The following is a 26,461-nucleotide window of genomic DNA, read 5'->3' as shown; positions in this document are numbered from 1 at the left end:
CCACACAAGTCCAAGTGCCTCAACTAGAGAGGATTTGTCATAAGAATGCCCCCACCAGAGTTGAATGTGTGGCAATACTGCTTGCTTGATTTGCAGGCTAAGCCATCAATCACATGTTGTATTGATTGATGCTGTCATTCTTCGATTGGCACTTTCTCATTCTAGATACCACGGGCCAAAATCCCTATCTCATGAACTAGAACTATGGATTTCTAAGCAAAAAAATTTGTCCTATAGAATTACTCCATTTCTCTAGAGAATGAATGTGATGCCATCCTGTCCTAATGTCTAAGGCACTATTTGTGCCAAAAAAGTCCTAAGCTATATCTCTAATATCATGTGAAGAGAATTATGAAGAAAGAAAAAACACTCCCTACTATATGCCACATGGTTTTAATAAACCATTTGTAATAATGCTTGCTGAAAGAAGAGGGGAGAAGAAATTGTAAGATCATTTTGAGTGAGAAACAAACGTACTGTAAACCATTATCTGGAAATCTACTTTAACATTTGTTAAGCATATTTTCTTACTTTGTAGCCAAGGACAAAATTATGGAGAGGTACTTAGTGTCAGTTTATTCCCAGAATTAAAAGAGTGATTAAATTTATTTCCTAAAGAAAGGAAAATAAAAATACAAATAAAATATCTAAGATTAAGACATACATTACTTTTAGTTTTGATTACTAACCACTGAAAAAGAAACCACAAGGGATCAGGGCATCACATACAACGATCCAAATACGTTATCTTCAAAGTTGCAGGACTTCAATGTGATCTTGGACAGCAGACATTTCAACAACATAAATACGGCAACACATCACAACCTGTAGTTATCCTGTATTTCTATGACGTGTAAAACCACTCTTGTATCTTTCGCTTTACAACGCATACATACAGCCAGGAGGCTGTCACAATAACGTCTTAGCTCTGCCTAAACTGATCAAACTGATCATGCGTGTTTGACAAAATGCAAGGCCAGATCAACCAGCAATATAAAAGGCAGAGGCGAGGGATCTCCTCCTTCGTGATAGATCTCTCGAGTCGCGTCGGCTGGAGGAGCCGATGGATCCAAGGCCTCTAGCTGTGCTGTTTCTGGTCCTGTGGCTTTGCATTTGCAGCAATGCAGATTCCTCCCAGGACATGCAAGATGTGCTGAGCAGATACAGCTTTCCAAAGGGATTTGTGTTTGGCGCCGCATCAGCTTCTTATCAGGTGGCGAGAGATCGGCACTCCGCTCCATACTAACGCCGCTGCGCTGGCCTGATCCAGGTTGAAGGCGCAACCAAGGAAGATGGAAGGAAGCCCAGCAACTGGGACGTTTATTCACAGATCCCTGGTACAATCTGCCAAATTCCTCGCGGGAAAAGTCACAGTTGTTTTCTTGGTGCAGGCAAGATCGCAGATGGCAGCACAGCAGATCCCGCGATTGATCAGTATCATCGCTACAAGGTTGAGTTTTCGCTTGATTCACTGCTCTTCATCTTATCGCTTGAATCCATCGACCTGAAAGTCGGAGAATGCTTGCAGGAGGACTTCTCGATACTGGATGGCCTTGGCGCGGATGCGTACAGGCTGTCGATTGATTGGCCTCGCATGCTTCCCGGTATGAGATTGTTTTGATGTCTAGCTAGCTCGAGATGAGCTACCACGTTTTCCTTGCTTGTGCTGCAGATGGCACTGGCAGTGTTAATCCAAAGGCAATCAGTCATTACAACGATGTCATCGATACACTCCTTGCCAAAGGTTTGCATGGCACGATCGCTTGCACGTATTTTGAAGTGCTTGCCTCGCGGATCCAGGCTTGAAGCCATACGTGACGCTCTTCCACTGGGACATCCCCTATGCTCTGGAGAAATCCTATGGAGGATTCTTGAGCTCCAAGATTGTGTAAGTTAGTAAATCCAACCATGAGCTCTTGCAAAACATACCATGACACGCCAGGGACGACTTTGGAGTTTTCGTGGAGGCTTGCTTCAAAGCATTCGGGGACAGAGTGAAGAACTGGATCACGCTCAACGAGCCCCACATTTTCGCAGTCATTGGCTACAACATTGGCGTGTTTGCGCCGGGAAGATGCTCGCCCGAGATCGGAAACTGCACGGGAGGAGACTCGTCCATGGAGCCATACGTCGTAGGCCACCATTTACTCCTCGCCCATGCGAAAGCGATCGAGATCTACACCAAAAGATACAAGGTACACCAGAAAAATTAAAAAGTCTTAAAAGATTACCTCAACTTGACGAAAACAATCGCAGGCTAGTCAGAAAGGGACGATCGGTCTCACGCTCGACACATTGTGGTACGAACCTGTTTCAAACTCCAAGCAAGACAAAGCTGCCGCCGAAAGAGCTCGGCAGTTCAATCTCGGATGGTAAGAACCCTGATCTCTATAAACTTACGAAAAAACTTTACTCTGTTCGCGTCCAGGATGCTCCATCCCGTCACGTATGGGGAGTATCCACCAGCGTTGGTCGCAAACGTTGGAAGCAGGCTCCCAAAATTCACAGCCGAGGAGAAGAAATGGCTCCAAGGCACCTCTGATTTCATTGGCATCAATCACTACTTCAGCCTCTACGTGAAAGACAATCCAAACCGTACCTTTGTCCAGGGAAACCTCCTCAATCAGCGCCAAGCCATCTACCACCCGGCTTACTACAAGGACGTCGACTTTGCGTTCCTAGGTGGGCCTAGAAATGGATTCCTCTCATTCCAGCTCTCTCGTTCGTCTTCTCGCAGACAAGAAGAAGGGCGTGTTGATCGGGAGGAATATCAATGGCTTCTACGTCGTACCGTACGGGATCAGGAGGCTGATGAATTACATCAAGGATAAGTACCGCAATCCAATAATCTATATCACTGAAAATGGTACGTACCTGGCGAGCTGATGCAGTAGAAGCAAGCTTGTTTCTCTTTATTCACAGGGATCAGTGATACTACCAACAGTTCCAGTCCGTTGGCCCAACAGCTGGATGATCAGCCCAGGATTAACTATTACAAGACGTACCTGTCAAATCTTGCAGCATCAATAAGGTGAGACTCTGAACTAAAAAGATCCGAAGCTTACCTTCCAGCTTTTTGTTGGCAGAGATGGCTGTAGAGTCCAAGCTTACTTCCTGTGGAGTTTTCTGGACAGCTGGGAATGGGGCTCGGGTTATAATGTGCGCTTTGGGATCATCCATGTTGAGCTAGATAACAGCCTGAAGCGGATCCCAAAGAAATCAGCAAAGTGGTACGCAAAGTTTCTGAAAAAGAAGCACTGAGGAGGCAGCTGACAAGATGCAAAATAATTCACGATTTCATGAACAATAAGTCCCTCCACAAAATAATTCTTAATAACCATAGTATTGGCGTATAGATAAGCTCAGAGCTACAATCCACCATTGTGTACTGCAAAACCAAAGTTTAAGTCCAGGAGGAATGATATTCGTCAGCACATTGCTGCTTTTGCTCTTCACTGTACCTTAATACAGCTCAGATCTGGTCCCCCGGACAAGCAATGAAAAAACGAGTGAATTTCCCGTCATGCCACAACGCACTGGCGCTTAAGCCACGCACTCACAGAGCGCAGTACTCTCAGCTCTCCTCCAAGGATAGCCTCAGCCATTTCTACGCAGAGTAAAGTGGTGCTTTCTGCCGGTGCTTGCGACCTGCAGTTCTGCAAGGCCTGAAAGGAAGCACTAAAAGTCAGTTACACTGCAAAACAATAAGAGCACCAGACCAGGATAGCCTCAAAATGCTGCTGAATTCGAGTCTCCACGCAAGTTAATATTAGCGCAAGAGCGTCAGTTTCCTTGAGTTCATCTTGTTTCTTATCACAGCTGAGTAGAGCTGCAGACACATTAACAGATTCAGGACGAGTGTTGTGACAACAGCTTGAGTACCTTCGCTTGACGTAGCACATACTACCCGTGCCATTGTAAAAAGAGGCCCAGGGAGTTCCCTTCCATTACCTGCCGAGTCACAAACTTCCCTGTAGCAGTCTCAACTCAGGACAAGTTAAAAGTTGAAAGCCTTACCTCAATGTGAAGCTCATGCCACCACTATCAGAGCCATCAGGGTTCGTCAATGTCAGCATCTCATGAGAATGCAGGTACTGCAATTTTTCTTTCCGAAGGCTGTCCCTTCGAGAGATGCCAAGCCATAGTTGTACCTGTTTACGAGCCAAAATAAGTGAGGCTGTAAACTCAACAACGCTAACCTTGTCCCACGGATTGTATGGTACAGTAAATCCAAAGTCCAGTGCAAGGGATGCGTTGCATAATGGTCCAAAACTTATGGTTACCTGACCAACTCTTCAATCAGCTTTAGAAAGGAAAGCCAGCCGATACTTACTTGCTCACCGGCAGCATAGTTTTTATCTGCGAAGAGCTGAGCACAAAACAAGGCGATGTAGAGACAGTCGGAATAAACTTTCACTTCTTCTACCTCGGTAGAGCCATTATCAGTGTCATATGTAAGCATCGCGTTCGAGCTCCAGTCGTGATTCATAAAATCAGCAAAGGGAACCTGTAAGAGCATAGACTCAGACAAGTTAAATACAAAGGCCAAGGTGTTACCATTGCTAGCTTCTCAAGGCCATCAATGCGCCATGCGCGCGAGCACACTGTAGCTTGATTAGGAACACGGGAAAATGACATGATATAGGATATATTTCACCTGTTACATAAGCATGCTTGAAACTTGCATACGACACAGTACCTCCAAATACATGCTCATACCGTTGAAAGATCTACAGTACCTGCAGTCACATATGTAAGCTACTTGCAGGAAAATCAGACTAACCGACTGCATTTCATTGAACTCCTCTCTGATTGCTGCTCTTCTGCTCATAGTTTCATAGCTCAAAGAACTCTCCTGTATCATTGTGAGCTCTTCTTTTCTCCAAAACGCCTGCACCGCAAAATCTGAGAAACCGAGAATTAATAGTGGGAACTCACCGTGCTGTGGATCGTGCCCCACCTTGGCAAGCAAGAAATGTAAGGAGCCCATATGGAAGCCTGGAAAGGACACTAGTCAGTCAAAAAAGTTCACATAGATTTGATCTACCTCTCCTGCTCGTTTCTCGAAAAGAAGCAAAAGAGCTAACTGCGCCCATTCACTCACTCCACTTGAAAGCAGCTGCTGGAATTCCAGAGGCAATCTATCTGCAGTCATCATCTGGGAACGAAAACGCTGTTGCTCACAAAATTAAAGAAACACACGAGCATCATACCGTGTCGCGAGAAACTCTGAGAATGCACTCGCCAGCCTTGATATCTCGCACGGCAAACAATCCCCTGGGCCAAGAGAAGGCTAAGTACTAAACAAACCAATCTCAAGCTATACCTTTTATCAGGGCCTGTCTTGAGCAACGAGCATGCGTCGTGCTCACCGCGTATCTTAAGCCACGAGACGAGCTCTAGCTCCTTGTCATCGAAATTCTGGCAAGAAAACTCTCAAAGCCCACGAAATATTTTGCCTGGTTACAAACCTCGGGAGAAGAATCAGCGCCGACACCGATCTCGCTCACGAGCCGCTGGTGCCGCCGTCTCCTCGTCCACGGCAATGCCATCATCCCTTTCATCCTCGCTTGCAAATCTTGTGGGGCGCGGCAGCGGCAGCAATCGATCGAACCAAGAAGAAACCAAAAAAGCCAAATCTTTCAACACCCCCGTTCCATTGAATGAGAGCTCAAGGTAGAAGAAGAGAATGAGAATGCACGAGGGCGCCATCACTGCCGCACCACCAGATTGGAGCAGCTCCTGGCGCTCATCAATGCGGCCAGTTCCCTCTCGCAATCGCCGCGCCGGCAACAAAGGACACCAGAGAGAGGAAGGAAGGAAGAATACAAAAAGAAACCCTGCCCCCATCGCCAGCGCTCGCTTGCCCTTCTTTATCATCGCCATACTACTGCATTGAATGCCGACGTGACCTAGTTAGTCCATCCCAGGGACTCGAACCAAGCACCACAAATTCGCGCTCAACGAATATACGTTATTTTAAAAAGGAATCTTTTGAAAGCTTCCCGGCGTGAGCTTGGATTTTGGCCATTATCGCGGACGCTGCTCCCGCCGCTTTGGATGATCTTCCTCTTTCCACCAAGAACTCGTACGCTGTTCTTCCCACTTCCGGATCACTCCACTTCTCGGCGGCGTCGAGGAGCGCCATCCAGACCACAGCACCTGGATCATACGGCATGCTCCTCGCGATTTCCACTGCGTCCTGGAGCTGCCCCACCCGGCCCAAGAGATCCACCACGCAGTTGTAGTGCTCGATCGAGGGAGTGATGCCATACACCGCTTGCATGGAGACGAAGTACTCCTTGGCTCTGGAAGCGAGTCCTGCCGCGGCACACGACGTTAGAAGCGAGAGGAAAGTGATACCGTCGGGTTGGAGCTTGTCTTCCACTTGCATACGCTCGAACAGCTCAAACACGAGCAGCGCGTCGCCCCTGGAGCTGTATCCCGCGATCAAGCAGCTCCAAGTCACCACATCCTTCCTGGGAACCGAGCTGAACACCCGCTCGGCTTCGCCCATCGCACCGCTCTTCCCGTAGAGATCGACGAGAGAGTTCGCCACCATCAGCTCGCACTCCAAACCCGCGTTGCAAATCTCGGCTTCGATCTGTTTCCCGACTTCCAGAGCTGCCAGCGTCGCACAGGCCTTCAGTGCCGCGACGAACGTTACGGCGTCTGGTGGTGGAGACGATGACGAGCTTTGCTGCCGCTGCATGCGTCGATAGAGCTCGAGAGCTAACTCGGCCTCGCCATTGTGGACGCACCCCATGAGAATGCAGTTCCAGGACACTGCGCTGCGCTTCTTCATGGCTTCAAAGACATGCCGAGCGTCCCAGATGCTTCCACACTTGGCGTACATGTCGATCAGGGTGTTCGCCACCACGAGATCCACAAGCCCGGCTCCAGCAGCCTGAGAATGAATGGCCCTTCCCCGTTCCAGTGCCACGGACTTAACGAGCCTTCCTCCAACAAGCTTTGCTTCTTCTGTCTCTGCCAAGCTAGCACACGCCTTGAGAGCAGCTACGAACGCGAGAGCATCGGGAGCGCATCTCTCGTCCCACATCCTGGCAAATAGCCTCAAAGCCGTGTCGGGCTCTCCATTTTGTACGTATCCCAGCATCATGGCAGTCCAAGAAACCATACTTCGAGTCTGGAGCTCCTCGAAAATTTTTCTAGCCTCCACCATGCTCCCGCACTTCGCAAACACGTCAACGAAACTTGTGCCTAGCGCGAGACCCAGACTGCCCACGTTTCGAAGTGCCTGAAAGTGGATCAATCTTCCTCTATCCAAGCTTGTCACCTTCAAGATTTTCCCTTCCACCAGCTTGCCTTCTTCTTTGTCAGCCATGCTAGAACAAGCCTTGAGAGCAGCCAGAAATGTGACATCGCTCGGCTGGTACCCCTGTTCCTGCATACGTGCGAAGAACTCCAGCGCTATCCTGCCTTCCCCGCCTAAAGCATAGCCAAGAATGATGCAGTTCCACGAGACCACATTTCGCTTCGGCATGCTCTCGAACTGCCTGCGAGCGTCCTCCAAGCTCCCACACTTGGCGAACAAGTCAATCAAACTGTTCCCTACAGCAGTATCCATCTGATCTCCGCCTTGACAAGCTTGAGAGTAAAGACGGCTGGCCGTTGCCAGGCACTTGAGCCTCACCACTTTCTGATCTAGGAGCTGTCCCTTTTCTTTCTTTGCAAATGCTGCACAGGCCTTGAGTGCAGCCAAGAGTGTCACACGGTCCGGTTCACAGCCTTCGTTCTGCATGCGGTCGTATAGTTCCAACGCTAGCTCGGGTCGACCAATCTGAGTATATCCCACTATCATTGCTGTCCAGGATACTGCACTGCGCTGGTTCATGCCTTCGAAAAGACTGCGAGCAGTATCGAGACTGCCACTTTTCACATACATGTCGAGGAGTGTGTTCGCTACGAAGACGTTGGAGATGTCACCGCTAGCAACCGCATCCCTGTGAATCCTTTTGCTGAACTCAAGATCCTTTAGCTTTCTGCACGACTTCAATGCGGTGAGTAGAAAAGTGACCTCCAGCTTTTCCCCTTCCACTTGCAATTTAGAGTACCTGGTAAGAACTTCTCCGTCAAGAGGCGCCGCATTTGTCGTCCTTTTTGGAAGGCAGCTTGCTACAAAACGAAGCTCAGTCATCTACAAGAGAATACCCTAGCACGAGAGCGTCTTATGATGATTAATCTTTCCATCACTGAAGCATCACTAGCCTTCATTTTGGGAGTTTATCCCACTTCCGCTCCAAGCTCTTACAGTTTTTCAAATCTAAAAGAAAACATTAGATTACTAAGCTACAGAAGAGAAACTGGCTACCTCGGAAAAAATGACAACTCTACAGCTTGCTTCCAGGATTCTTCACCTGATAGGACACGAAAATCATTGTAGTCAGACCAGAAAGCCAGTTTGGCGAAGGTAAGTGAGATTACATCCCGGAATGCGATTCGAAGCAATGTGCTTCACAAATGATGGAAGAGAGGAAACAAAAAAGGAGGGCCTCTTCCCACCCCACCTAAACCTGATTACGCATGCATAACAACCTTTGAAGGGCCGTATACCCTCAAGCAGCGGTTTTCAAACGCAGCAACAAGTCGAGCGACGACTTCGTCAAAAAATACGTTCGCTACCTGGCAATAGGATCGACTCAGCTCTTTCGTGTTCAAGAAAAGCTAAATGAAGCAACAGACCTTCGTGTACAAAGGAGACCTGAACTGAAAGTCGACCGTAAAGTGGAGGTTGCATGTTGCGGGAGAAGGTCCAGGACTTATTTCCCATGTGTTGTTCAGGTACTCGAAAATTGCACTCTTCGAGACCGATGTCTACGTCCATAAACGTCTGGTTAGTTACTAAACATGCCCAAGAGACGCGCATACCTTGATGAGTTTGGGCCGTGTGAGCTGAACATGCGAGGTGTAGCTCTCGACAAAGAACTGAAATCCTATTTCAAGCTCTGCTTCAAGTTCGCCGCCTTTCTGCCAGATCACGTTGGACCGTTGGCACCAAGGCACAAATTCCTCATACATATCAACACCTGCGACCACGTCGAACAGCTGCTCTGGCGCATACCTGCGGACAAATACTTAGAACCCAAGCGCGAGAAAAACCGAACAGGAAAAATGTACCCCATGACTCGCTTCTCTTCGTAGTGCTTGGAAAGCCCCCTGTCTTCATCTCCATCACCAAAACCCAGAAACCCTCGTCTCTGCTGCTGCCTAGCATCACTGACATCGCCGATCGGGGCCCCTAGCAAGCCCCCAACAAGCCTGGACAATCCAGTCTCAGGCCGGAAAAAATTCGCCCGATCGACCAAACACCGAGCGGGCGAGACAATGCGAGAGGCAAAGCATCGCCGCTGCTGCCCTATCAATTTCCTCAGTGCCAATCTATGCAAACCTCCCGGAAGACGCATCGCTCGCCGACACCAATGAAGGATCCCTGGCCCTAACCTCAAATATATAAGGGTCAGAAAAAGGAGAAGAAAAAGGCGTTAAAGAACTAAAACATACCCGTGTTATGTCTTGTGTTTGGCATCTGGAAGGTTTGAGACCGTTGATTTCCTGTCCTTGGCGTGCCATGGAGAGTTCCATGCGAAGTGGAGAGAAAGGATCAAGATTGGAGAGCTAGAAAGGAACGGAGAAGTTTCACAAGAAAAAATATTTGGTCAAAGATCAAATGGAACTACAACACGCAAAAGAGAAATTAGAGACGCGTTCCTGGAATGTGAGAGCTGTGAGCCAAGAACGCTAGAGGAATCGGACGAAAATCTCACCTGGTAGCGGTCACGTCATTCCTCAAGATCGTTGTTCTTCGGAAGCGGCGGGGGAATGTAGGCTCCTCCGCCGTCGGCCTGGATCGAAACCGCTCTCGCGCTGGAATTTCTTGCGCTCTGTCAGACCCTGCGATCAGAAACGAAGCGAAATATCGATTGCGACTAACCGTGCCCGATAATCGCATTCTCGTGCGCCTAGGACCCTGCGATGACGCTTCCACGTCTGAATCCCTCAAGAGCGAGTCCCGGCGCCGGTTCTTGGCGCCGCAGGACGAGACCTCGGCGAAGGATTCGACGGCCGATGAGATGCTGGAGGCGCTGGCGCAGGAATCCTCGGTTGTAGAAGCCGATCGCGCGCTCGAATTCGCCGTCGCCAGAGCTGCCCCGCCAAAGCATCGCGAGCAGCTCATGGTGGAGTTGAGTGACCTAAACCCTAAATTCGAATTTGGGCGGCAATTCTAATTACCTTTACCAAGGTTTAAAGTAAATATTTGACTGGCACTGCGCTGTCATTGGACATTAAGATACTTGTCTTTTCTACACACGCCAAGAAAGCCTTGGTACCTATGGCCTTTATACACACCATTGTCATCGTCCCTGTAAAGAAAAGATAAAGAACGAAAACAGGCAAACACGATGATTTGATACTTGTATTGCGCACGCCCGGAGAGAATCTCCCGGGTAAGCGCTTGATCGACAGGGCCGGATGGAGACGAAGATCTAGGTCGACCATGGCGGCGATGCGCTTGAGGAATGCGCTGCGATTGAGATGATGTGTAATATCGGGAATGCCGCCGCCGCCGCCGAGCGCGAGGGTCAAGCAATCGAAGCTCAAGGAGCACCGGCGATGGAGCAGCTGGTTTATCTTCTGGGGAATCGCGCTCGGCTGCTGGATTTGGTACCATTCGGCCAAGATTCCGGCGTGGTTACACCAGGGATCGCTCTACGGCCAGATCGTCCATCGCCAGAGGCTCTTTCTCGAGGAAACAGGGGATTTTCGCCAGGGAATGGCCATCACCGACACAATAGAAGAAATGGATCACGGGCTTCGCTCTGAGGATGGACAGGCTCTAGAACAGGGAGATAGCAACAGATATTCTCTGGAGGATCAAGAGGAGAGAGAAGAATGGAATTTTCCAGAGGAGGACCAGCCCAAAAATTCCAGGACTTGCGCTACGGTGGAGGAAATGGGTGCGATGGCTACTGCGAGGAGCACCAGACTTGTCGATCTAAATCTGAGAGGAATGATCGAGGAGTATTTTGCCGAGCATGGTATGGAATTTATTTGCTTGTGTTCTTCTTCTTTTGCTTAAGAACTTTTCCTGGCGAAATCTTAAAGTATGTAGATGCTTGCAGGCGCTCGTCGCGTGAGAGCTTTGGCAGGGGAGGACTTTTGCAAGAGGAACTTTATCTTTGGAAGAGCTAAAGAGGACGGCTTTGGTAATGAAATGTACAAGATCTTGACTGCCGCTGGACTAGCTCTGATGCTAAACCGATCGCTCATCGTCGGGGAGGACAGGTGCTTCAAACCATTTTTCTTCTGTGGATGCTTGATCTATTTCATCTCTGGCAGCTCCCAGAACCCGGGATATCTAGGACTAAACGAGAGGACACACCATCCATTTGGCGATTACATTTCGTTCTCTCGCGAAACTTTCACTATGAGAGAACTGAAACACTTGTGGGTGATTCACGAATGTGCTACGAAGTATAAACGGCCTCTCAAGCTGAGAATGGATTTAATCCAAAGGCCGTCAGGAACAAACTCTCTGTGCGGAGATTGGAGCGAATGGTCACAGCCAATTATCTGGTAACTATTTGGTTCTTATGGCAGCATTTAACGTGATCCCCTGTCCAGGTTTTATGGTGCTCAAGACGCTGTCGCTCTACAGATTTTCCTCAAGAACATCAACTTCAAAATGAAAACCGCTGCGACAAAGATCCTGGGAGACTCATTTGCACCTTCCACGCGTGGGAATCTCTACGGAGAGCTCATGCGCGCATTTATCTCACCAAAGCCGGATATTGTTGACGCAGTTCGGTGGGCTCTTGGCGGCGGGCGAGATCCCGACTTAGCTCTTCACTTGCGAATGCTACACAGCAGGTTCTAGCTTTTGAATTTGTTTCCATTCTTTTTGTTTCTGATCACGACCATTTTTCAGGTCCAGACGTGCTGTTGAAACAGCTTGTATTTGCCTGAAAAGATTGATAAACCAGCTCAACTTAGACAGACTTCCTCGAATAGCGATCGTGACAGACACTCCTGCCGTTGTCGACTACATGAGGACGAACTTGGAAGCATTCGCTGAGGTATTTTAGAACAGTTTCTCAAATCTTTGATAATGATCTCGAGCATCGTTTTCTTGGACCAGGTCATACATTTCGATTATAGACTATACCTGGCCTCGTCACCAAACGTGAGCGACGTCATGAAAGAGAACTACTTCCAGGTAGAGCGCTTGAATGCGTTTCGAAATGTTTGTCACTCGCTAAAGCGTGTGAAAATGTGAACAGCCTCCAAAAAAGCGAGTCGACGACTGGGGTCCGTTACCTCGCTGGGTGGCACTCGTCGATTTCTTTTTGGCATCAAGAGCAAAGTATGGAGTAGTCTCGGGGGGATCCAAACGAGTTGCCACCACTTACGCTCAATTGCTCGCATCATTAGCGGCCGCAAATACCCTTGGTATGATGATCGAGATTCTCCATTTCGTGGTCCACTCACTGATTCTTTTCCAGTTCCAGGCGACGAGCACGGGAAAAAAGAAGAGGATTTCATGTTCTACAGCAGCTTCCATCCGGCTCTAGTGACTCGCGGCCTTTCTTCGCAGCGAGGATGGGGCCACGCTTGGAGAACTTTCAGTGGAAGGCTAAGCTGCGCGAACCAAACCACGCAATGTGCTCTAACTCCGCTACTCCCTCACGCTTGGTGGGACGGGCCATGGCAGCTCCCAACTTCTCGCGACGCCAGGATCATGCGAAGCTATGGCATCGAATTCAACAGCTCGGGCAATGTCGTGGAAGAAAAACTCGCAAAGTTTTGCCGCTCGCGGAAGCGCCCGGCGACGAGCATCACCAAGCTGGAGCTCCCGCCGTGTAAGAAACTAAACTTTAAACGAGAATCGTGCTGAGGATATCCGTTCTAGGCATATTCGCCCCTTTTGAACGTGTCAAACGTGGCCTGTCCAACGGCCGTGAGACCGCCACGTCAGCGACAATCGCGGCCGTTGCGCGAGCGAATGTAAGGCCGGGATGGTGTTAGGGCTCGCAGGCTGTGCTTGAGCGGCGGCTATGATCCTTTGAGAGCGGTTCGTGGCAGCGTCGCAATCCTTTCCGCGCTTTCAAGGTACTCATCGATCGCCAGCAAATGGCACACAAATCTCTTGTGGGCGCTGCCCGATCCCCCAATTTGACTCGGATCACGCCTTTGGTCACTGATCATCTTTTCCTTTGTTGTTCTTGGCGCAGCGAAACTCGTGTGGGGTGGGCGCTTGGCTCCATTGGATGATCACATCATTTATGCAGAGTGATTCGGCGAAGCAAGCGGGCTCATCCTGGAGCCAAAGCTTGCGGCTTGACAGCACCTTGGCAAAGAAGTTTTACCGCGTTGGCATCCAATTCTATCGAACTGGGCTCCCAGGCTCCGACTCGTGCGTTCTCGGCATTGATCCTTTCGTAGCGAGGATTTAGATGAGAGTCTTCTGTGCCGGAAGAGCTCTCCACGTACTTCTGGCGGCACTTATGGGCTGAAAGAACATTTTGACACCGATCCTGCTGGTTTCCACAGCGAGCAAGATCATCATCTCCTCTCCAAGATTGCTACTTCTACGAAGATTTCTTTTCGTTGCTGCTGCTTCTTCGCGAATGGCTCCTCACGCGATGGAAGTGGTGGCTTCCAGCAGCTCCTCACTCGGTTCTAAAGGACGAACTTCTCCAAAGTCCAAGGCTATGGTGGTGGTGCCCGGGAGAAAGGTGCCGGTGGTGGCGGAGAAGGATAAGAACGCTTCGAGTCGAGCTTATGTTCCGGATGAGAATCTCTCCGCCAAGAGGCCTCCGGGGAAGACTCCATTGGCTGCGCTGCTGAGCAAGAGCCAGGTATGTTGGAAGTCCTTTTGCTTTCGTTTCTTCCATCGTTTTTCTTGAGCTGTTCTTGCGTCTTGCAGGGAAAAGGTGATGCAAATCTTATGCTAGTCACTGTGACTGTCCTGGGAAGCCCCGGTCCTCTACGTTTTCTCGTGGACAAAGCTGACACCGTCGGACGTGTTGTGGACACGGCTCTTCGTGTGTATGCTCGCGAGGGAAGGCTTCCTCTACTTAGCAAGCAGCTTGTGGAGCTCTACTGCGACAATGGCGACTTCAAAGGTACGTAAGAGATTTTCCCCCGGTGTTGATCGATTCTAAGTTAGTTGTCTCTTGTCTAACAGCTCTCGACTCTAATGAATGCATCGGCGTACTTGGAACTCGGCAGTTCCTCCTCTATCGAAAGAAGGCCGATGAGATCTCCGAGCGACAGACCAGTGTCACGCAGCCGATCTCACATCCGCTCAAGCACTGGTGGAGCTTCATGAGCTCGCTTGTCTGCTCGCACTAGGAGGAAAGTTTCCAAGTTTCGAAGGGAAGTGCTCTCCACTTTCCATTGTTTTCGTGTGTTTGTTTACTTATTCCATCTATAGAAGAAGCGCTTGTTCTTTTCATTCCAGAAAACCTTTGAGTTTGAGGCTTTCGATGCAGTCGTCAAACATCTTCTCCAGCGGCTGATAAGTCTCGAGGCCGAGTTGCTTGAGCTTTTCAGCGCTCATCTCGTGAGGAATGTCTTGGCCTTGGTCCTGGGATGGCCTGCATTGTTGGATCTTGTGGTGAGTGATCGTGAGAAAGGATTCTTACTCGCTTGGAAGAGGATACTGGGGATACTTCGCTCGTAGCATCTCGAGAACTTCTCTCCAGTGAGCCACTCTCTCGGAGCAAATGTATCGGCCAGCCGCGCCGGGGGATTCGTAGGCGAGGAGGTGTGCTGCTACCACGTCCTGGATGTGAACGAAGCCGACGATCATGTTTGGATAGAGCTTGATATGGCCTGGGACGAAGAGGATGATCTTGAGCAAAAAATTGGTTTTTTTTTTCTCTCGACCTTTGAGCATGCCGAGGACGATGAGGATGGTGCTGGTTGGAACCGGCTGTAGAAGCGGTCCAACGATGAAGGATGGATTCACCACGACGAGATTGATCCCATGGAGCTTGCTAAAATCCCAGGCAGTCCTCTCGGCTAGTGTCTTGGCCAGTGGATACCATAGCTGGAGAGAAACAAGAGATTTCGTTAGCTAGAACTAGAACAAACAGGGAAGAAGAAACGATTCGAGACAAAAGAAACTGGTTAGAAACAAACAAGAGATGAAGATGATCATCTCTATCAACTGGATGGATCTGACAAAACAGATCTTTTGGGACCTTGTGTTGGCTGCAGTAGCCCGGATTCGTCCAGGAGCTCTCGTCAAGCGGTGGATCGTTCTTTCCAGTTTGGTGGTGGTGGTCGTAGCGAATCGCCGAGCAGGATGAAGTGAGGACGACCTTGGCGATGGAGGAGAACTTTGTACACGAGCCGAGGACGTTGAGCACGCCATTGGTGGAGGTCTCGACGAGTTTGAGCTAGAAACAAAGAAGAACAAGAGTTTGGTGGAGTGTCCAAAGATTTTGCGAGAGAGACCAAACCTGTGGATCGTCTTTGGGATCGATCAGCACGACGCCAGCGACGTGAATGACGCCGTGCACGCCACTCAGCGCGGCGTCGAAGCTGCCCGGCTCGAGCAAATCGGCCTTGAAGATCCGGAGGCGCTCCTTCGCTCCCGGCAAGTCCCACAGGAAGCCGACCTTGGCGGGATCGTCTTCGCATCGCAAACAAGCAAGCATCGATCGATCCATCGCGTTTGGAAGGAGATCACGAGAAAGAATCATGGTGGTGTTCCTCACCTGGATTGCGCGCAGTGGTGTGGACTGTGTAGCCCCTTTGGAGGAGCTCGCGGACGATCCAGGAGGCAATGTAACCCGTTCCTCCAGTGACGCACACAAGCTTTCCATTGCTGGAAGCCATAGCCATCGTGCAAAGGCGAGAGAAAGAAGAAGAGAGCTTATATGCATGGAATCACGCACATTGCATTGGTAGAAACGTACACTGGCAAATTTCACTCGCTGGAATCGAGCCCTCGTCTAGGGTATAAGTTAAACCTCGATATTTTGATTTTTAGGGCGGGAGTGGAGCTATGGCGTCCACAGGCTTCCACACCGCTGCATTCTTCCACTCTTCCACGGCGATGGCATCGATGAAGCTCTCCGCGGCCATGGCGCCATGGCGGCCACGGCAGGCGCAAGGATTGGTAGGATTTTGCTCTCTTTCGGATGATCTGCAATGGACTCAAGAGGATGGAGACCCGATTGATGAGCTCAGGGTTTGGGAGGAGGAGGAGGATCAAGAGGGCGTAGATGAGAAGCTTTTCACGCGGAATGGAGGTAAGCTTCGGGAGATCTCGCTAGAGGAGATTGAGAAGAGGCTCCGGAATCACTGGAACGGTGGATTGCCTTGGAAGGCATTGCTCGGCAGCTTGGAAAGGGAGAACGCTATAGGGGAGAAGTTTGGGGAGGACACTGTAGAACAGTTTAGGAAGGTTCCAGAGAGAGCGTGGCACTGGCTCTTGCAAGAACTGTGTGTAAGTGGACGCAGTAGCTTTGCTTCCGAGCTCTTGGAATGGCTGCGAGAGAATTCCTTCTGCCGGACTTACGACGTCTTGGACTCGGTGGTCATCCATGGATATGGAAGGGAGAGGAAACTACACAAAGCTCTAGAGGTGGCCGAGAAGCTTGGATCCAATCTTCAGCGACGTGGATACAATGCTCTCGTCGGAGCTTACGCACAGAACAGGGATTATGGAAAAGCTCTAGAGACTTTGAGCAAGATGAAGACTCTCGGCTTTCCTCCGGACGTGGTGAGCTACACGCACGTTATTCAAGCTTGCCGGCATGGTGTTGTGGATATCTACACGGGGTTTAGGCTCTTCCAGGAAATGCAAGCCGAGGGCGTCCAGGTTGACGGAAAAGTCTACAACGATCTCATCTTTGCCTGTGGACAAGCTCACAAGCCCAACGAAGGCATGTTTTTCCTGGAGAAGTTGCAAGCTTCCGGCCTGGTGGCGGACAGGGATAGCTACATATCGCTGATGCTTGCTCTCGGAAAGCACGGGAGGACTGCCGAGGCGGAAGCTCTGCTGGAAGAAATGAAGTGGTATGGCGTGAGGCCGAACCTCAAGGCTTACAACACGCTTCTCGGTGGCTACTCGAGGAAAGGCCAGCTACAACAAATAGACACCGTCAAGACGCTACTCCGAGACACAGGGATGTCGATAAACAAGATAACATACTGCCTGCTCATCGATGCTTACGCTCGCGCGGGCCTTATGGATCGGCTGGAAGCTCTCTATCAGGAGATGCGGGACTGTGATATGCGGCCCAACACCTACATGTACGCGAGGATGATAACGATCTACAGGGACACAGGGCAGTGGCAGAAAGGTGTGAAGCTCCTGCGAGAGATGCAGCAAGCAGGAGTCACACCCGACGCGCACGTCTACAATGTGATCATCAACACCTTCGGCCGGACCAGGCAGCTGGAGCAAGCCCGCATCGCGTTCTTCAAAATGCAAGATGGTGGCATAGAGCCGGACGTGGTGTCCTGGAACTCGCTCATAGACGCCTGCTGCAAGGCGGGGCAGCCTCTAGAAGCGAGAAAACTCTACTACAAGATGGTGAACGATGGCTGCGCTCCCACGGCTCAAACTTTCAACATCGTGATCCACGGCCTGGGAGAGCACAAGCGGTGGAACGACGTGAACGAGATGGTGGAGGAGATGCGCTCCAAGGGGATGTTTCCAAACGTGGTGACTTACACAACCTTGGTGGACGTCTACGCTCAAGCGCGGCTCTTCCAGGACGCAGTGGAGTGTCTCCAGGCGATGAAGGAGGATGGAATGGGGCCATCGCCGACGGCTTACTCGGCTCTGGCGAACGCCTACGCGCAGCTGGGGATGTGTGAGCAGACGCTTCATGTCCTCCAGACGATGGAGAAAGAGAACATCGAGATCAACCTGGCGATGCTCAACTTGCTCATCAACGCCTTCAGCATGGCCGGGAGAAGCCAGGAGGCGTTCGCGGTGTTTGAGTACATCAAGGAGGCTGGATTGACGGCGGACAAGATCACTTACACGACGCTCATGAAGGCTTTGATCCGAGCCGAGAAGCTGGACGAGGTCTCGGGTGTGTTTGACGAGATGATCAAGGCTGGGTGTAGGCCGGATGGGAAAGCTAAAGACATGCTTCGCAGTGCTTTTCGATTCAAAGAACGCGAGTTGTCACCGAAAGATAAGAGCTTCGCGGAGGAGTACTTGGCCAAATGAGAAGAAGAAGAAGAAGCTACTCGCTGGAATCGAACCTCGTCAGGCTTAAACCCCTGATATTCTAAATTTTTAGGGCGGGATGGGAGCGCTCAAGCAGCGGAGGAAGAGCGATGGCGCTCCCGATGGCGCCGCTGCTCCTGTGCGAGGTAGGGGAAGATTTGGAGTTGCGCTGGAATGAGATTCTTGTGCTGCATTTGCAGGATTGGATAGGAAATCCAGCGGGAGCCTGTGGCTGGCGCCTTGTCCCAGCAAGCGATGGGGCGAGCTCTTCTTTCTGGCGTATAGTCCCGTTTGGATCGTGCTGTGTCTCGGAATCATAGTGCCGCTCAGGATCTACGAGGTAAAACTTTGATCTTGGCAATGTAGGAAGTAATGCGCTCTCTCTCTCTGTCTCTCTCTCTCTCTCTCTCTCTCGCAGCATTTTAAGGAGCTCGAGTATTTTCTGCTGGGATTGGTGGTGGCACTGCCGTGTTTTGTCGTTCCAGTGTTTCTCGTTGGAAAGGTATTGGAGTTTTTCTTTCAGTCTTTCCGACTTGTTTCGTGATGTCTTTCTTTGATCAGGAAGACAAGAAGCTGCGTTGGTATGATCGCTACTGGATAAAGGTGTGGATGCTTCTTCCTGGTTTTATAGCTAGCTATGTCCGATTGTTCTCGTTTTCCAGGCGAACTTGTGGGTTGCGATTTTCGGATACGTTGGAAACTACTTCTGGACGCATTACTTCTACACTGTTCTTGGTGCAACTTACACGTTCCCGTCCTGGAGGTTAAATCATGTACGAGCACGGTACAAAGTTTTCAATTTCCTTGTTTCTCGTAACATCGCTTGCTGAAACGATGGACTGATCGTTCCAGGTGCCGCTTGTGACATTCTTCCTTACGCATGCTTACTTCCTCTTTTATCATATGGTGTCCGACTTCACGCTGAGGCGACTCCGCCACGCTCTCAAAGGATCAAACCGAGTTTTTAGCTGGGGATGTCAAGCGCTGTGGATCTTCGGTTTGTCCTACCTTACGGCGATCATGGAAGCTGTGACAATCTCCAACGTAAGTACTTTTCCTTTTATGAACTTCACGAAGCTGATAAACAAGTTTCTTTCCTTCTTTTCTAGTTTCCTTACTACGACATGGTGGACAGAGACGCATTCTACAGAATTGGATCGCTATTCTACGCCATATACTTTTTTGTGAGCTTCCCCATGTTTATCAGGTTCGTTCGCTTCGCTTCCCCCGAGCGCGATAGAAACTTTAGTTTTGATGTGCAGGCTAGATGAAAATCCTCGCTCTCGATGGACGCTGTCGCAAACTGCCATTGATTCCTTGGCTGCGGCGATGATCGTGACGATCTTGCTAGATCTGTGGAGAATTGGTCTGGGTCCTATCGTGAAGTTACCAGGAGCAGCGTCTTATGAATCGTGTGTTTCCTATGGTATTCCCTGGCTCGCGTGAACATTGCAGAAGGACAAATCATAAGTGGAAACTCCATTCTGTTGTGGTATCCTTGGGTGCCTGTAGGTCCAGATCCTGTGCCTGAAAATCATGTCAATGGGTGAAAAAACCATCGGTTACTGTTAGTATTGCACTGCCAGATGGCATCAATTTGCTCCACATTACCAAATTCAACATTTTTGTGTTCTAGATCGTGCTATTTTAGACCCTACATTGTTATCCTTCAAAACCTCAGTATTCATACTTTAGTACCTCTCTTACCTTTTGAAACCTACCAACTGTGAAGGGTGAAGCAAAGTGAACTAACTTTAAAATAAAGTTTCCCTTATGTAGCTGAAACAAGAGTTCCACAGTGCAATGCTTTGAATTCTTTAGGACAAATGCTCTTGCTCAGTCTGCTCTCCACCTTGCTCTTAAACCCACTGTTAGAAAGTATGAATTAAGATAATCCTAAAACCAGATTGGAATTGGAAAAGGGCAAAAGTCCTCTTATTTGAGTATACTGAGAAAAAAGAGAGGAGTGATTTAAGTTGTAATAATAGTAAACACCAGATGAGCTCATTGAAATGGTTGCCAACTGGAAAAAAAAGAATCTGAAATCAAAATACTATGATCTAAAAAGAAAACATGAAATACCTTTATGAAAGTTCATACAAAAGACCTAATAGGATAGGTACCCTTTTTTCTAAATGTGAGCAGCTTCCAGAAGAAGGGAGGTGTTAATTATAATATTGTTCCACCAATAAGCTTGAAATGGCAAGAAACTAGTGAGGGATTTCCTTCTTAGATTTGAAGTCTTATGAGATTCTCAACTCTAGTATGGCTTTCATGATTTGCTTCTACATCTCCTTTGCTATATCTAGCATAGAGGAAAGTGGGGATGGGATATTAGTATACACTAGGATCCCACTAAAGTAGACTTAAAGGCTCCAAAATGAAAAGTCTTCGAGATGGGTATTAGAGAGAGCTATAAATATCTAGATCCTGTGGGAAGTGCATAACCAAAATTATATAAAGTATAGTAGAGATAATGGGTATATTAAGCACTAGCCTTATTGTTTATCTTATGTTTAAACCCATGGATGCTTAACCTTAAATCTTTAACTGATTAAAAAAAAAAAAAAAGGTGCATTAATCCTTTCCTTATAAATTATAGATTGTATTTTGAGTTGGTTTTTTACTCTATTAAGTGTATTTATCCTTATTTTGCATTTGGCTTAAATCTAAACCCAAATTCTAGTTGTGAGACATAAATCCCTAAACCTTAAAGTGGAGTTAAAAGTATGCCATATGGCAGTGGTCAAAATAAGAGTCCAATGAGTATAACACATTTATCCACCTTATGCAATTTGCCACCTTCGATTGTTTGAGAGCAAATATCAGTACAATTTCTCACTAAGACATGGTTAAAAAAATAATCCCCATTCTGCAACTATTATAAATTTTAAAACGAAGTCCCTAATTTGTAACCAATAAGTGACATTGAACAAAAGTCTTCCAAAAGGACTCGAACACATGACAGAGGGTATAGTTAGGGTTTATCATTTTGTGAATGGCAGCATGGCGGGGGTTGCATCGCCGCTTTGCGCCTAGGATCAGGCCAGCAGCATTCGCATGGAGCGCGCGATGGAGCTCCAATGCAGCCAGTGCCGCCGCTAAGAACATCGATCTCAGCAAGTTCCCGGTGTCGCTGATCAGGAATTTCTCCATCATCGCACACATTGACCATGGCAAGTCGACCCTCGCGGATCGATTGCTGGAGCTCACCGGAACGATACAGAAGGGTAAAGGCCAGCCGCAGTATCTCGACAAGCTCCAGGTATGAGAAATCTTTGTATCAAGCCAGGAAATTCTTTTGAGTGTGCTAGAATTCTCATCTTTGTTAATACTGCATTTTTTCTCTCTCTGTATCGCTCTGTGTGGATTCTGATAAATTGTTTTCGTTTCGTTTCTAGGTGGAACGGGAACGAGGTATTACTGTGAAAGCACAGACTGCCACCATGTTCTACGACCTCAAGAACGAAGATGATGGTTCTTCCGAGCAGTACCTTTTGAATCTTATCGACACACCGGGTCACGTCGACTTTAGCTACGAGGTTTCTCGATCGCTCGCTGCTTGCCAAGGTGTGCTCCTGGTGGTGGACGCGACGCAGGGCATTCAAGCACAGACAGTGGCCAACTTCTACTTGGCTTTCGAGGCCAACTTGACGATCATTCCTGTGATCAACAAGATCGACCAGGCGACTGCTGATCCAGAGAGAGTGAAAGCGCAGCTCAAGACCATGTTTGATCTGGAACCCGAGGATGCACTGCTTACCTCTGCAAAGACTGGGCAAGGACTCTCGGAGGTTTTACCGGCGGTCATCAAACGAATTCCTCCTCCGACTGGTAGATGCCATTTGCCACTGCGAATGCTCATCCTGGATTCTTACTTCGATGAGTACCGGGGTGTCATTTGCAATGGTGCCGTGGTGGACGGATCCATCAAGAAAGGTGACAGGATAGCCTCGGTAGCGACCGGTCAGACTTATGACGTTCTCGACACTGGAATTCTACATCCGGAGCTAACGTCGACTGGAATGCTTCAAACCGGCCAAGTTGGATACTTGATTGCGGGGTTGAAAGCTACGCAAGAAGCACGGGTTGGAGATACTATGCATCATGCGAATGTGTCTGTTGAAGCTCTTCCTGGTAAGCATTTCTCTTTTATGCTTCTACAATTAACTTACATCCTTGTTGTTGATACTCAGGTTTCAAGCCTGCGAAGCATATGGTTTTTGCTGGCATTTATCCGGCTGATGGATCAGATTTCGAAGCTCTGGCTCAAGCCATGGAACGGCTCACATGCAACGATGCTAGTGTTAGCGCTACCAAAGAAACGAGTGCTGCCTTGGGCATTGGGTTCAGGTATGATGCATGGCAATTCAAAGTTAACGAACACAGACTTTATAAACTATCAGGTGTGGCTTCCTTGGACTTCTTCACATGGATGTGTTTCATCAGCGGCTAGAGCAGGTTAAAATTTGTGGAGTGTTTGAGTTTTCTGATTTTTTTCTTTCTTTCAGGAATTTGGAGCCCAAGTCATAGCAACAGCTCCAACCGTGCCTTACATTTTTGAGTTTCAAGATGGGAGGTGAGTGAGCTGTATGCGATGCTGTGTTCTTAACTCCAAGAGTTGCAGCAAACTAAATGTCCAAAATCCAGCGCTCTTACCTTCCCAGCCAGCTCAGAAAATAGTTTCCGCTATGGAACCAGTCGTGGTTGCGACGATTATTACACCTAGTGAGTAAGCCCGTGCCGCTTGTTCTATGATGAATTCGTCCCGTCACTGAAAGACTGCTTGTTTCAGGCATGTTGGAGCTCTGATCACTCTTTGTTCAGATCGAAGGGGTGAACAGCTTGAGTTTTCCTACATTGACAGGTAAAGAGTTTGCTCTAGACTTTCAGATCTTTTGATAAACGACGTTGCAGCCAGCGGGCATTACTAAAGTATCGGCTTCCCTTGCGTGAAGTGGTCGTCGATTTTTACAGTGTGCTCAAGAGTATCACTTCTGGCTATGCTTCCTTTGACTACGACGATGACGGGTAAAGCCATATGTTCCTTTTCAATTCACCGTGACATTGCTGCGTGTTGCACAGCTACCAGGAAGCGGACCTTGTGAAAGTCGACGTGCTGCTCAATGGTCAGGCAGTGGACGCTCTTTCCACCATAGTTCACCAGGCCAAATCCGTGAGAACTGGTCGAGAGATTGTGGACAAGCTAAAGAAAGTTCTTGACAGGTAAGTCTCATTTTCCAAAGTCTAGATCGATCATACTGACGCCTCAAATCCAGGCAAATGTTCGAGGTAACGATACAGGCAGCAGTAGGAAGCAAAGTTATAGCTCGAGAATCGTAAGTCACGATCGTTTCAACTCTCTAGCTCTACAATCTCATTTTTTTTTTTTGTGTACAGGATTTCTGCTTTGAGGAAGAATGTGTTGGCCAAGTGTTATGGAGGGGACGTAACACGAAAGAGGAAATTACTAGACAAGCAAAAGGAAGGGAAGAAGCGAATGAAACGCTTTGGCTCGGTGGACATACCACAAGAGGCATTCCACGACCTCTTAAAGCAGTGAGAGAGCGCGAAACGCCGCCACGTGGCGGCAGGCAGTTGGAGCAGTAAAATTTTGAAATTTGTTATCCCGCCGAGTTGGGCGGAGTTAAAAGCGCTGTACGGCGTCCGAGGTAGAGTCCACCGGCGATAGGCGGTGGCCGGTGGGCCAGGCGGCGGGCGGAAGCTAGAACGGGCGAATATTCCTGGGCTTTCCTGTCTTAGGGGAGGGGGATATTCGCCGGCGTGCAAAGATTTGTGTGCCTGGTGATGGAGCGCATGCAAGAGCGCCGGCAGGGCGATCGCGGCTAATCGCTTGGCGGCGCGGCGGTGGAGGAGAAGGAGGAGGCCGATCGATCGATCCATGGTGCTGTACCGGCCGCCCAAGCGTGCTCGCGTGGTGGAGCGCTTCAGCCTGGAGAGATTTGGGAGCGGCGGCTACCCGGCGGATTTCTCAGGGCCATTCCGGAGCAACGTCCGCGCCTTCTTGAATGAGTTTGGGCAGATGATGGCGGCGCCGATGCCCGGCGTCCAGCGCTGGTGCGTCCCCTTGGTGTCGCAGCGCGGCGCCGAGCAATCGCTGCTGGTGCTCGAGGAATTGCCGTTCGAGTCGGGCGCTCTCGGCTGCTCCCACTGCCGCATTATCGGTACGTTTCGATCGCGCGCGGTCGCGAGATCGCTAGCGCGAGAGGGAGAAAGAGAGGATTCTAGAATGAAATTTCGATCGATCGTGGTGTTTCTTTGTTTCTTAGGCTGGAGCCATCACCCGGTTTGCGGTGCGCGGTACCATTTCATTCTCCACGCTCCTGGAAAGCTGGAAGCTTTGGGAGTGGGCAAGGGACATAAGCTATGCAGTCACTGTGGCAGCGTCATTGCTTCGTCTATCACAAGGTAACCATGGCTGTGAGAAAAAAACTCTATACAGAGAAGCTAGAAAAGAGGTTGCAGATGTCCAAAGTGTGGGCTAAGTTCTTCGCGAACTATCGTTTTGGAGAACACGTCCCATCTCCTCCACGGGATCATACACTCGAATGGCTACGGGCATCTCTTGAGAGTCAATGGCTTCGAGGGAGGATCCTCGTCTCTCTCCGGCCGTGAGATCATGAACTTGTGGGATCGCTTGTGCACCATGATGCGAGCAAGGTATGCTTCACTTTGGTTTTCTTTCGCTCAACCTTCTCTTGTTTCTTCGTTTTTATCCCAGGAAAGTTAGTGTTCTTGATGCTTCCAAGAAGTTTGGAACCAGCTTTCGATTGCTTCATGCTGTTGCAAAGGGTCAGCCCTGGTATGGTTTGTGGGGCTATCAGTTTGGGAGGGGAAGCTTTGGCATAACAGATGCTGCGTACAAGAAAGCCGTCAACCAGATTGCGAGCACTCCGCTCAGCTTTTTCCTGGATTTGGGAGACGAAAGGCTGCGCCGCATCGCTACTTATTATCGGAACGGTCGGACTGGGAACTTGCAAGAGCTCGTGAGCCATTTCATGGAGCTTCTTCACGCACTCAGCAGCAAGGCGACGGGCTCCAAAGCTACTGTGCCCGCTGGAGTGAATGCTCCTCCGGCTCCGGCTCCGGCTCCAAACCGTAACTCCCAGCGCTGGTCGGCCAAGAGACTGGACAAAACACTGGACGTTCTCCTGACTGCGCTGCGGCAATTCGGCTTGAACGAGTGGATGCCGAGGATCAAGCTGCGAGAGCAAGCTCGACTGCACATTGGCGATACGGGCTTGCTTGATCACAGCCTGTGCAGCTTCGTCGGAAAGATTGTGGGTGATCTGGTCGTGCAAAGACGGCGTGACGAGCAGTTTCGGCAGCTCGAGTACAGGTAAAAGAGTGTCTTACCTTTTCTCGTGCTAATTAATGATCTCTCAGGTTGGCCAGGATTGAGTCGCCAGAGATCCAAGACAAAAAGGAAGAGGCAGACGCGCCAGAGTTTTCCAAAGTTCTGGATGATCTAAGGTACTTATACAGCAAAGTTCTTGCGGGTGGTCTTCTTCCCGAGGACGATCCTCTGGCACAAGCGAGCAGGACAGTCCTGGACACGAAGCACTTCATAAAGGACTACAATGGAAACTCCGAGACAGATCCATGCGACGAGCCAGGAGCGGAGGTATTCAGAGTCCAGTGCCGGATGGAATCGGTGGAGCAAGGTGGCGATCAGGGAGGAGCTCCCAGCGAGCTGGTGGTGCTGCCGGCGAGCGCTACGGTGGGAGATCTCAAGCGAGAGGCGGCCAAGGCGTTCAGGGACGTGTACCCGAGCTTGGGCCAGCTGCGCGTGACGAGCATCCCGGTCCTGGAGGGCGAGGCGGACGAGAGGCCGCTCAAGCTGGTGAAGATCCAAAGGACGGCGGAGGTGGCGATCAGGGCGACCGGGATCGACAACAGGTTCTCGGCGGGGAGGTTTGAGAAGGGAGTGGACGACTGGGTGGTGAATTGCCGGTGTGGAGCTCGAGACGACGATGGCGAGCGCATGGCGGCGTGCGATTCCTGCGGCGTGTGGAGCCACACGAGGTGTGCGCACATCAGGGATGGCGATGATGTTCCAGAGCAGTTTTTCTGTGGCGGCTGTACATAACTTTTCTTTCTTCCTTCGTTATCCCCTTATATCTCATTTGAGAAGATTTAGGGTTTATCATGGTCAATTTTATATATCCTTAATAGTCAAAGGGTCAACGGTCCTAGAATTTAGGGTTTGTCATGGGATAT

At 49.5% G+C, this 26,461-nt stretch overlaps 12 protein-coding genes across 17 annotated transcripts; 7 read left to right on the top strand and 5 right to left on the bottom strand.

The window, feature by feature from the left end:
* Positions 1-1,000: 1,000 nt before the first annotated feature.
* Positions 1,001-3,455, top strand: LOC9633326 (beta-glucosidase 6). The gene is made up of 12 exons (XM_024672530.1): positions 1,001-1,213; positions 1,271-1,337; positions 1,392-1,450; positions 1,529-1,604; positions 1,673-1,744; positions 1,801-1,888; positions 1,943-2,195; positions 2,257-2,372; positions 2,429-2,682; positions 2,738-2,866; positions 2,923-3,031; positions 3,087-3,455. Exons 1-12 carry the CDS (start codon positions 1,064-1,066, stop codon positions 3,259-3,261), a joined length of 1,548 nt encoding a protein of 515 aa, XP_024528298.1. The 5' UTR covers positions 1,001-1,063; the 3' UTR covers positions 3,262-3,455.
* Positions 3,271-5,865, bottom strand: LOC9633325 (ribulose-1,5 bisphosphate carboxylase/oxygenase large subunit N-methyltransferase, chloroplastic). 2 transcript variants are annotated; one of them, XM_024672531.1, is made up of 16 exons: positions 5,472-5,865; positions 5,327-5,421; positions 5,214-5,277; positions 5,048-5,158; positions 4,939-4,998; positions 4,784-4,891; positions 4,658-4,730; positions 4,558-4,604; positions 4,427-4,507; positions 4,334-4,369; positions 4,200-4,283; positions 4,018-4,151; positions 3,883-3,971; positions 3,720-3,829; positions 3,462-3,665; positions 3,271-3,388 (listed from the first exon to the last, which is right to left on the bottom strand). In XM_024672531.1, exons 1-15 carry the CDS (start codon positions 5,562-5,564, stop codon positions 3,522-3,524), a joined length of 1,329 nt encoding a protein of 442 aa, XP_024528299.1. In that variant the 5' UTR covers positions 5,565-5,865; the 3' UTR covers positions 3,271-3,388; positions 3,462-3,521. The 2 variants fall into 2 exon arrangements, with proteins under 2 accessions (XP_024528299.1, XP_024528300.1); XM_024672532.1 differs by lacking the exons at positions 3,271-3,388; positions 3,462-3,665 and having other exon boundaries at positions 3,814-3,829; positions 3,883-3,951.
* An 88-nt stretch (positions 5,866-5,953) lies between these two features.
* On the bottom strand, positions 5,954-8,376 carry LOC112345539 (pentatricopeptide repeat-containing protein At1g11290, chloroplastic-like). 4 transcript variants are annotated; one of them, XM_024672523.1, is made up of 2 exons: positions 8,333-8,376; positions 5,954-8,267 (listed from the first exon to the last, which is right to left on the bottom strand). In XM_024672523.1, exon 2 carries the CDS (start codon positions 8,156-8,158, stop codon positions 5,975-5,977), a length of 2,184 nt encoding a protein of 727 aa, XP_024528291.1. In that variant the 5' UTR covers positions 8,159-8,267; positions 8,333-8,376; the 3' UTR covers positions 5,954-5,974. The 4 variants fall into 4 exon arrangements, with proteins under 4 accessions (XP_024528291.1, XP_024528293.1, XP_024528294.1 ...); XM_024672525.1 differs by lacking the exon at positions 8,333-8,376 and having other exon boundaries at positions 5,954-8,003; positions 8,076-8,191; XM_024672526.1 differs by lacking the exon at positions 8,333-8,376 and having other exon boundaries at positions 5,954-8,011; positions 8,076-8,190.
* A 45-nt stretch (positions 8,377-8,421) lies between these two features.
* On the bottom strand, positions 8,422-9,463 carry LOC9631089 (coenzyme Q-binding protein COQ10 homolog B, mitochondrial). Its single transcript, XM_002967692.2, has 4 exons — positions 9,139-9,463; positions 8,890-9,082; positions 8,704-8,835; positions 8,422-8,643 (listed from the first exon to the last, which is right to left on the bottom strand). The coding sequence occupies exons 1-4, from the start codon at positions 9,423-9,425 to the stop codon at positions 8,539-8,541; spliced, it is 717 nt and encodes a 238-aa protein (XP_002967738.2). The 5' UTR covers positions 9,426-9,463; the 3' UTR covers positions 8,422-8,538.
* A 192-nt stretch (positions 9,464-9,655) lies between these two features.
* Positions 9,656-10,201, bottom strand: LOC112345545. The gene is made up of 3 exons (XM_024672541.1): positions 9,953-10,201; positions 9,786-9,902; positions 9,656-9,729 (listed from the first exon to the last, which is right to left on the bottom strand). Exons 1-2 carry the CDS (start codon positions 10,193-10,195, stop codon positions 9,801-9,803), a joined length of 345 nt encoding a protein of 114 aa, XP_024528309.1. The 5' UTR covers positions 10,196-10,201; the 3' UTR covers positions 9,656-9,729; positions 9,786-9,800.
* Positions 10,202-10,399: 198 nt separating this feature from the next.
* Positions 10,400-12,942, top strand: LOC112345541. The gene is made up of 8 exons (XM_024672529.1): positions 10,400-11,057; positions 11,142-11,304; positions 11,359-11,595; positions 11,644-11,889; positions 11,948-12,095; positions 12,158-12,235; positions 12,300-12,468; positions 12,522-12,942. The coding sequence occupies exons 1-8, from the start codon at positions 10,574-10,576 to the stop codon at positions 12,911-12,913; spliced, it is 1,917 nt and encodes a 638-aa protein (XP_024528297.1). The 5' UTR covers positions 10,400-10,573; the 3' UTR covers positions 12,914-12,942.
* An 87-nt stretch (positions 12,943-13,029) lies between these two features.
* LOC112345544 lies at positions 13,030-14,476 on the top strand. The gene is made up of 4 exons (XM_024672540.1): positions 13,030-13,128; positions 13,251-13,877; positions 13,946-14,144; positions 14,207-14,476. Exons 2-4 carry the CDS (start codon positions 13,647-13,649, stop codon positions 14,371-14,373), a joined length of 597 nt encoding a protein of 198 aa, XP_024528308.1. The 5' UTR covers positions 13,030-13,128; positions 13,251-13,646; the 3' UTR covers positions 14,374-14,476.
* Positions 14,441-15,867, bottom strand: LOC112345542 (tetraketide alpha-pyrone reductase 2-like). 2 transcript variants are annotated; one of them, XM_024672535.1, is made up of 6 exons: positions 15,747-15,867; positions 15,489-15,661; positions 15,228-15,425; positions 14,911-15,073; positions 14,667-14,856; positions 14,441-14,618 (listed from the first exon to the last, which is right to left on the bottom strand). In XM_024672535.1, exons 1-6 carry the CDS (start codon positions 15,865-15,867, stop codon positions 14,474-14,476), a joined length of 990 nt encoding a protein of 329 aa, XP_024528303.1. In that variant the 3' UTR covers positions 14,441-14,473. The 2 variants fall into 2 exon arrangements, with proteins under 2 accessions (XP_024528303.1, XP_024528302.1); XM_024672534.1 differs by having other exon boundaries at positions 14,667-15,073.
* Positions 15,868-16,036: 169 nt separating this feature from the next.
* Positions 16,037-18,249, top strand: LOC112345540 (pentatricopeptide repeat-containing protein At5g42310, chloroplastic-like). The gene has a single exon (XM_024672527.1). The coding sequence runs from the start codon at positions 16,037-16,039 to the stop codon at positions 18,218-18,220; it is 2,184 nt and encodes a 727-aa protein (XP_024528295.1). The 3' UTR covers positions 18,221-18,249.
* LOC112345543 (cycloeucalenol cycloisomerase-like) lies at positions 17,767-19,853 on the top strand. The gene is made up of 8 exons (XM_024672536.1): positions 17,767-18,366; positions 18,421-18,560; positions 18,639-18,722; positions 18,782-18,823; positions 18,883-18,993; positions 19,073-19,264; positions 19,330-19,427; positions 19,483-19,853. The coding sequence occupies exons 1-8, from the start codon at positions 18,300-18,302 to the stop codon at positions 19,664-19,666; spliced, it is 918 nt and encodes a 305-aa protein (XP_024528304.1). The 5' UTR covers positions 17,767-18,299; the 3' UTR covers positions 19,667-19,853.
* A 1,362-nt stretch (positions 19,854-21,215) lies between these two features.
* On the top strand, positions 21,216-23,877 carry LOC9633324 (translation factor GUF1 homolog, mitochondrial). The gene is made up of 11 exons (XM_024672528.1): positions 21,216-21,485; positions 21,622-22,357; positions 22,417-22,573; positions 22,627-22,681; positions 22,732-22,799; positions 22,848-22,952; positions 23,016-23,087; positions 23,138-23,251; positions 23,306-23,446; positions 23,500-23,559; positions 23,621-23,877. Exons 1-11 carry the CDS (start codon positions 21,219-21,221, stop codon positions 23,781-23,783), a joined length of 1,938 nt encoding a protein of 645 aa, XP_024528296.1. The 5' UTR covers positions 21,216-21,218; the 3' UTR covers positions 23,784-23,877.
* Positions 23,878-24,122: 245 nt separating this feature from the next.
* On the top strand, positions 24,123-26,385 carry LOC112345504 (PHD finger protein MALE MEIOCYTE DEATH 1-like). The gene is made up of 5 exons (XM_024672383.1): positions 24,123-24,405; positions 24,511-24,587; positions 24,753-24,901; positions 24,963-25,580; positions 25,628-26,385. Exons 1-5 carry the CDS (start codon positions 24,123-24,125, stop codon positions 26,328-26,330), a joined length of 1,830 nt encoding a protein of 609 aa, XP_024528151.1. The 3' UTR covers positions 26,331-26,385.
* The last annotated feature ends 76 nt before the right edge of the window (positions 26,386-26,461 follow it).

Source organism: Selaginella moellendorffii, unplaced genomic scaffold (genome assembly GCF_000143415.4).
Source record: "Selaginella moellendorffii unplaced genomic scaffold, v1.0 SELMOscaffold_9, whole genome shotgun sequence".
Classification (NCBI taxonomy): Eukaryota; Viridiplantae; Streptophyta; class Lycopodiopsida; order Selaginellales; family Selaginellaceae; genus Selaginella; species Selaginella moellendorffii.
This window is presented reverse-complemented; position numbering and strand designations above follow the sequence as displayed.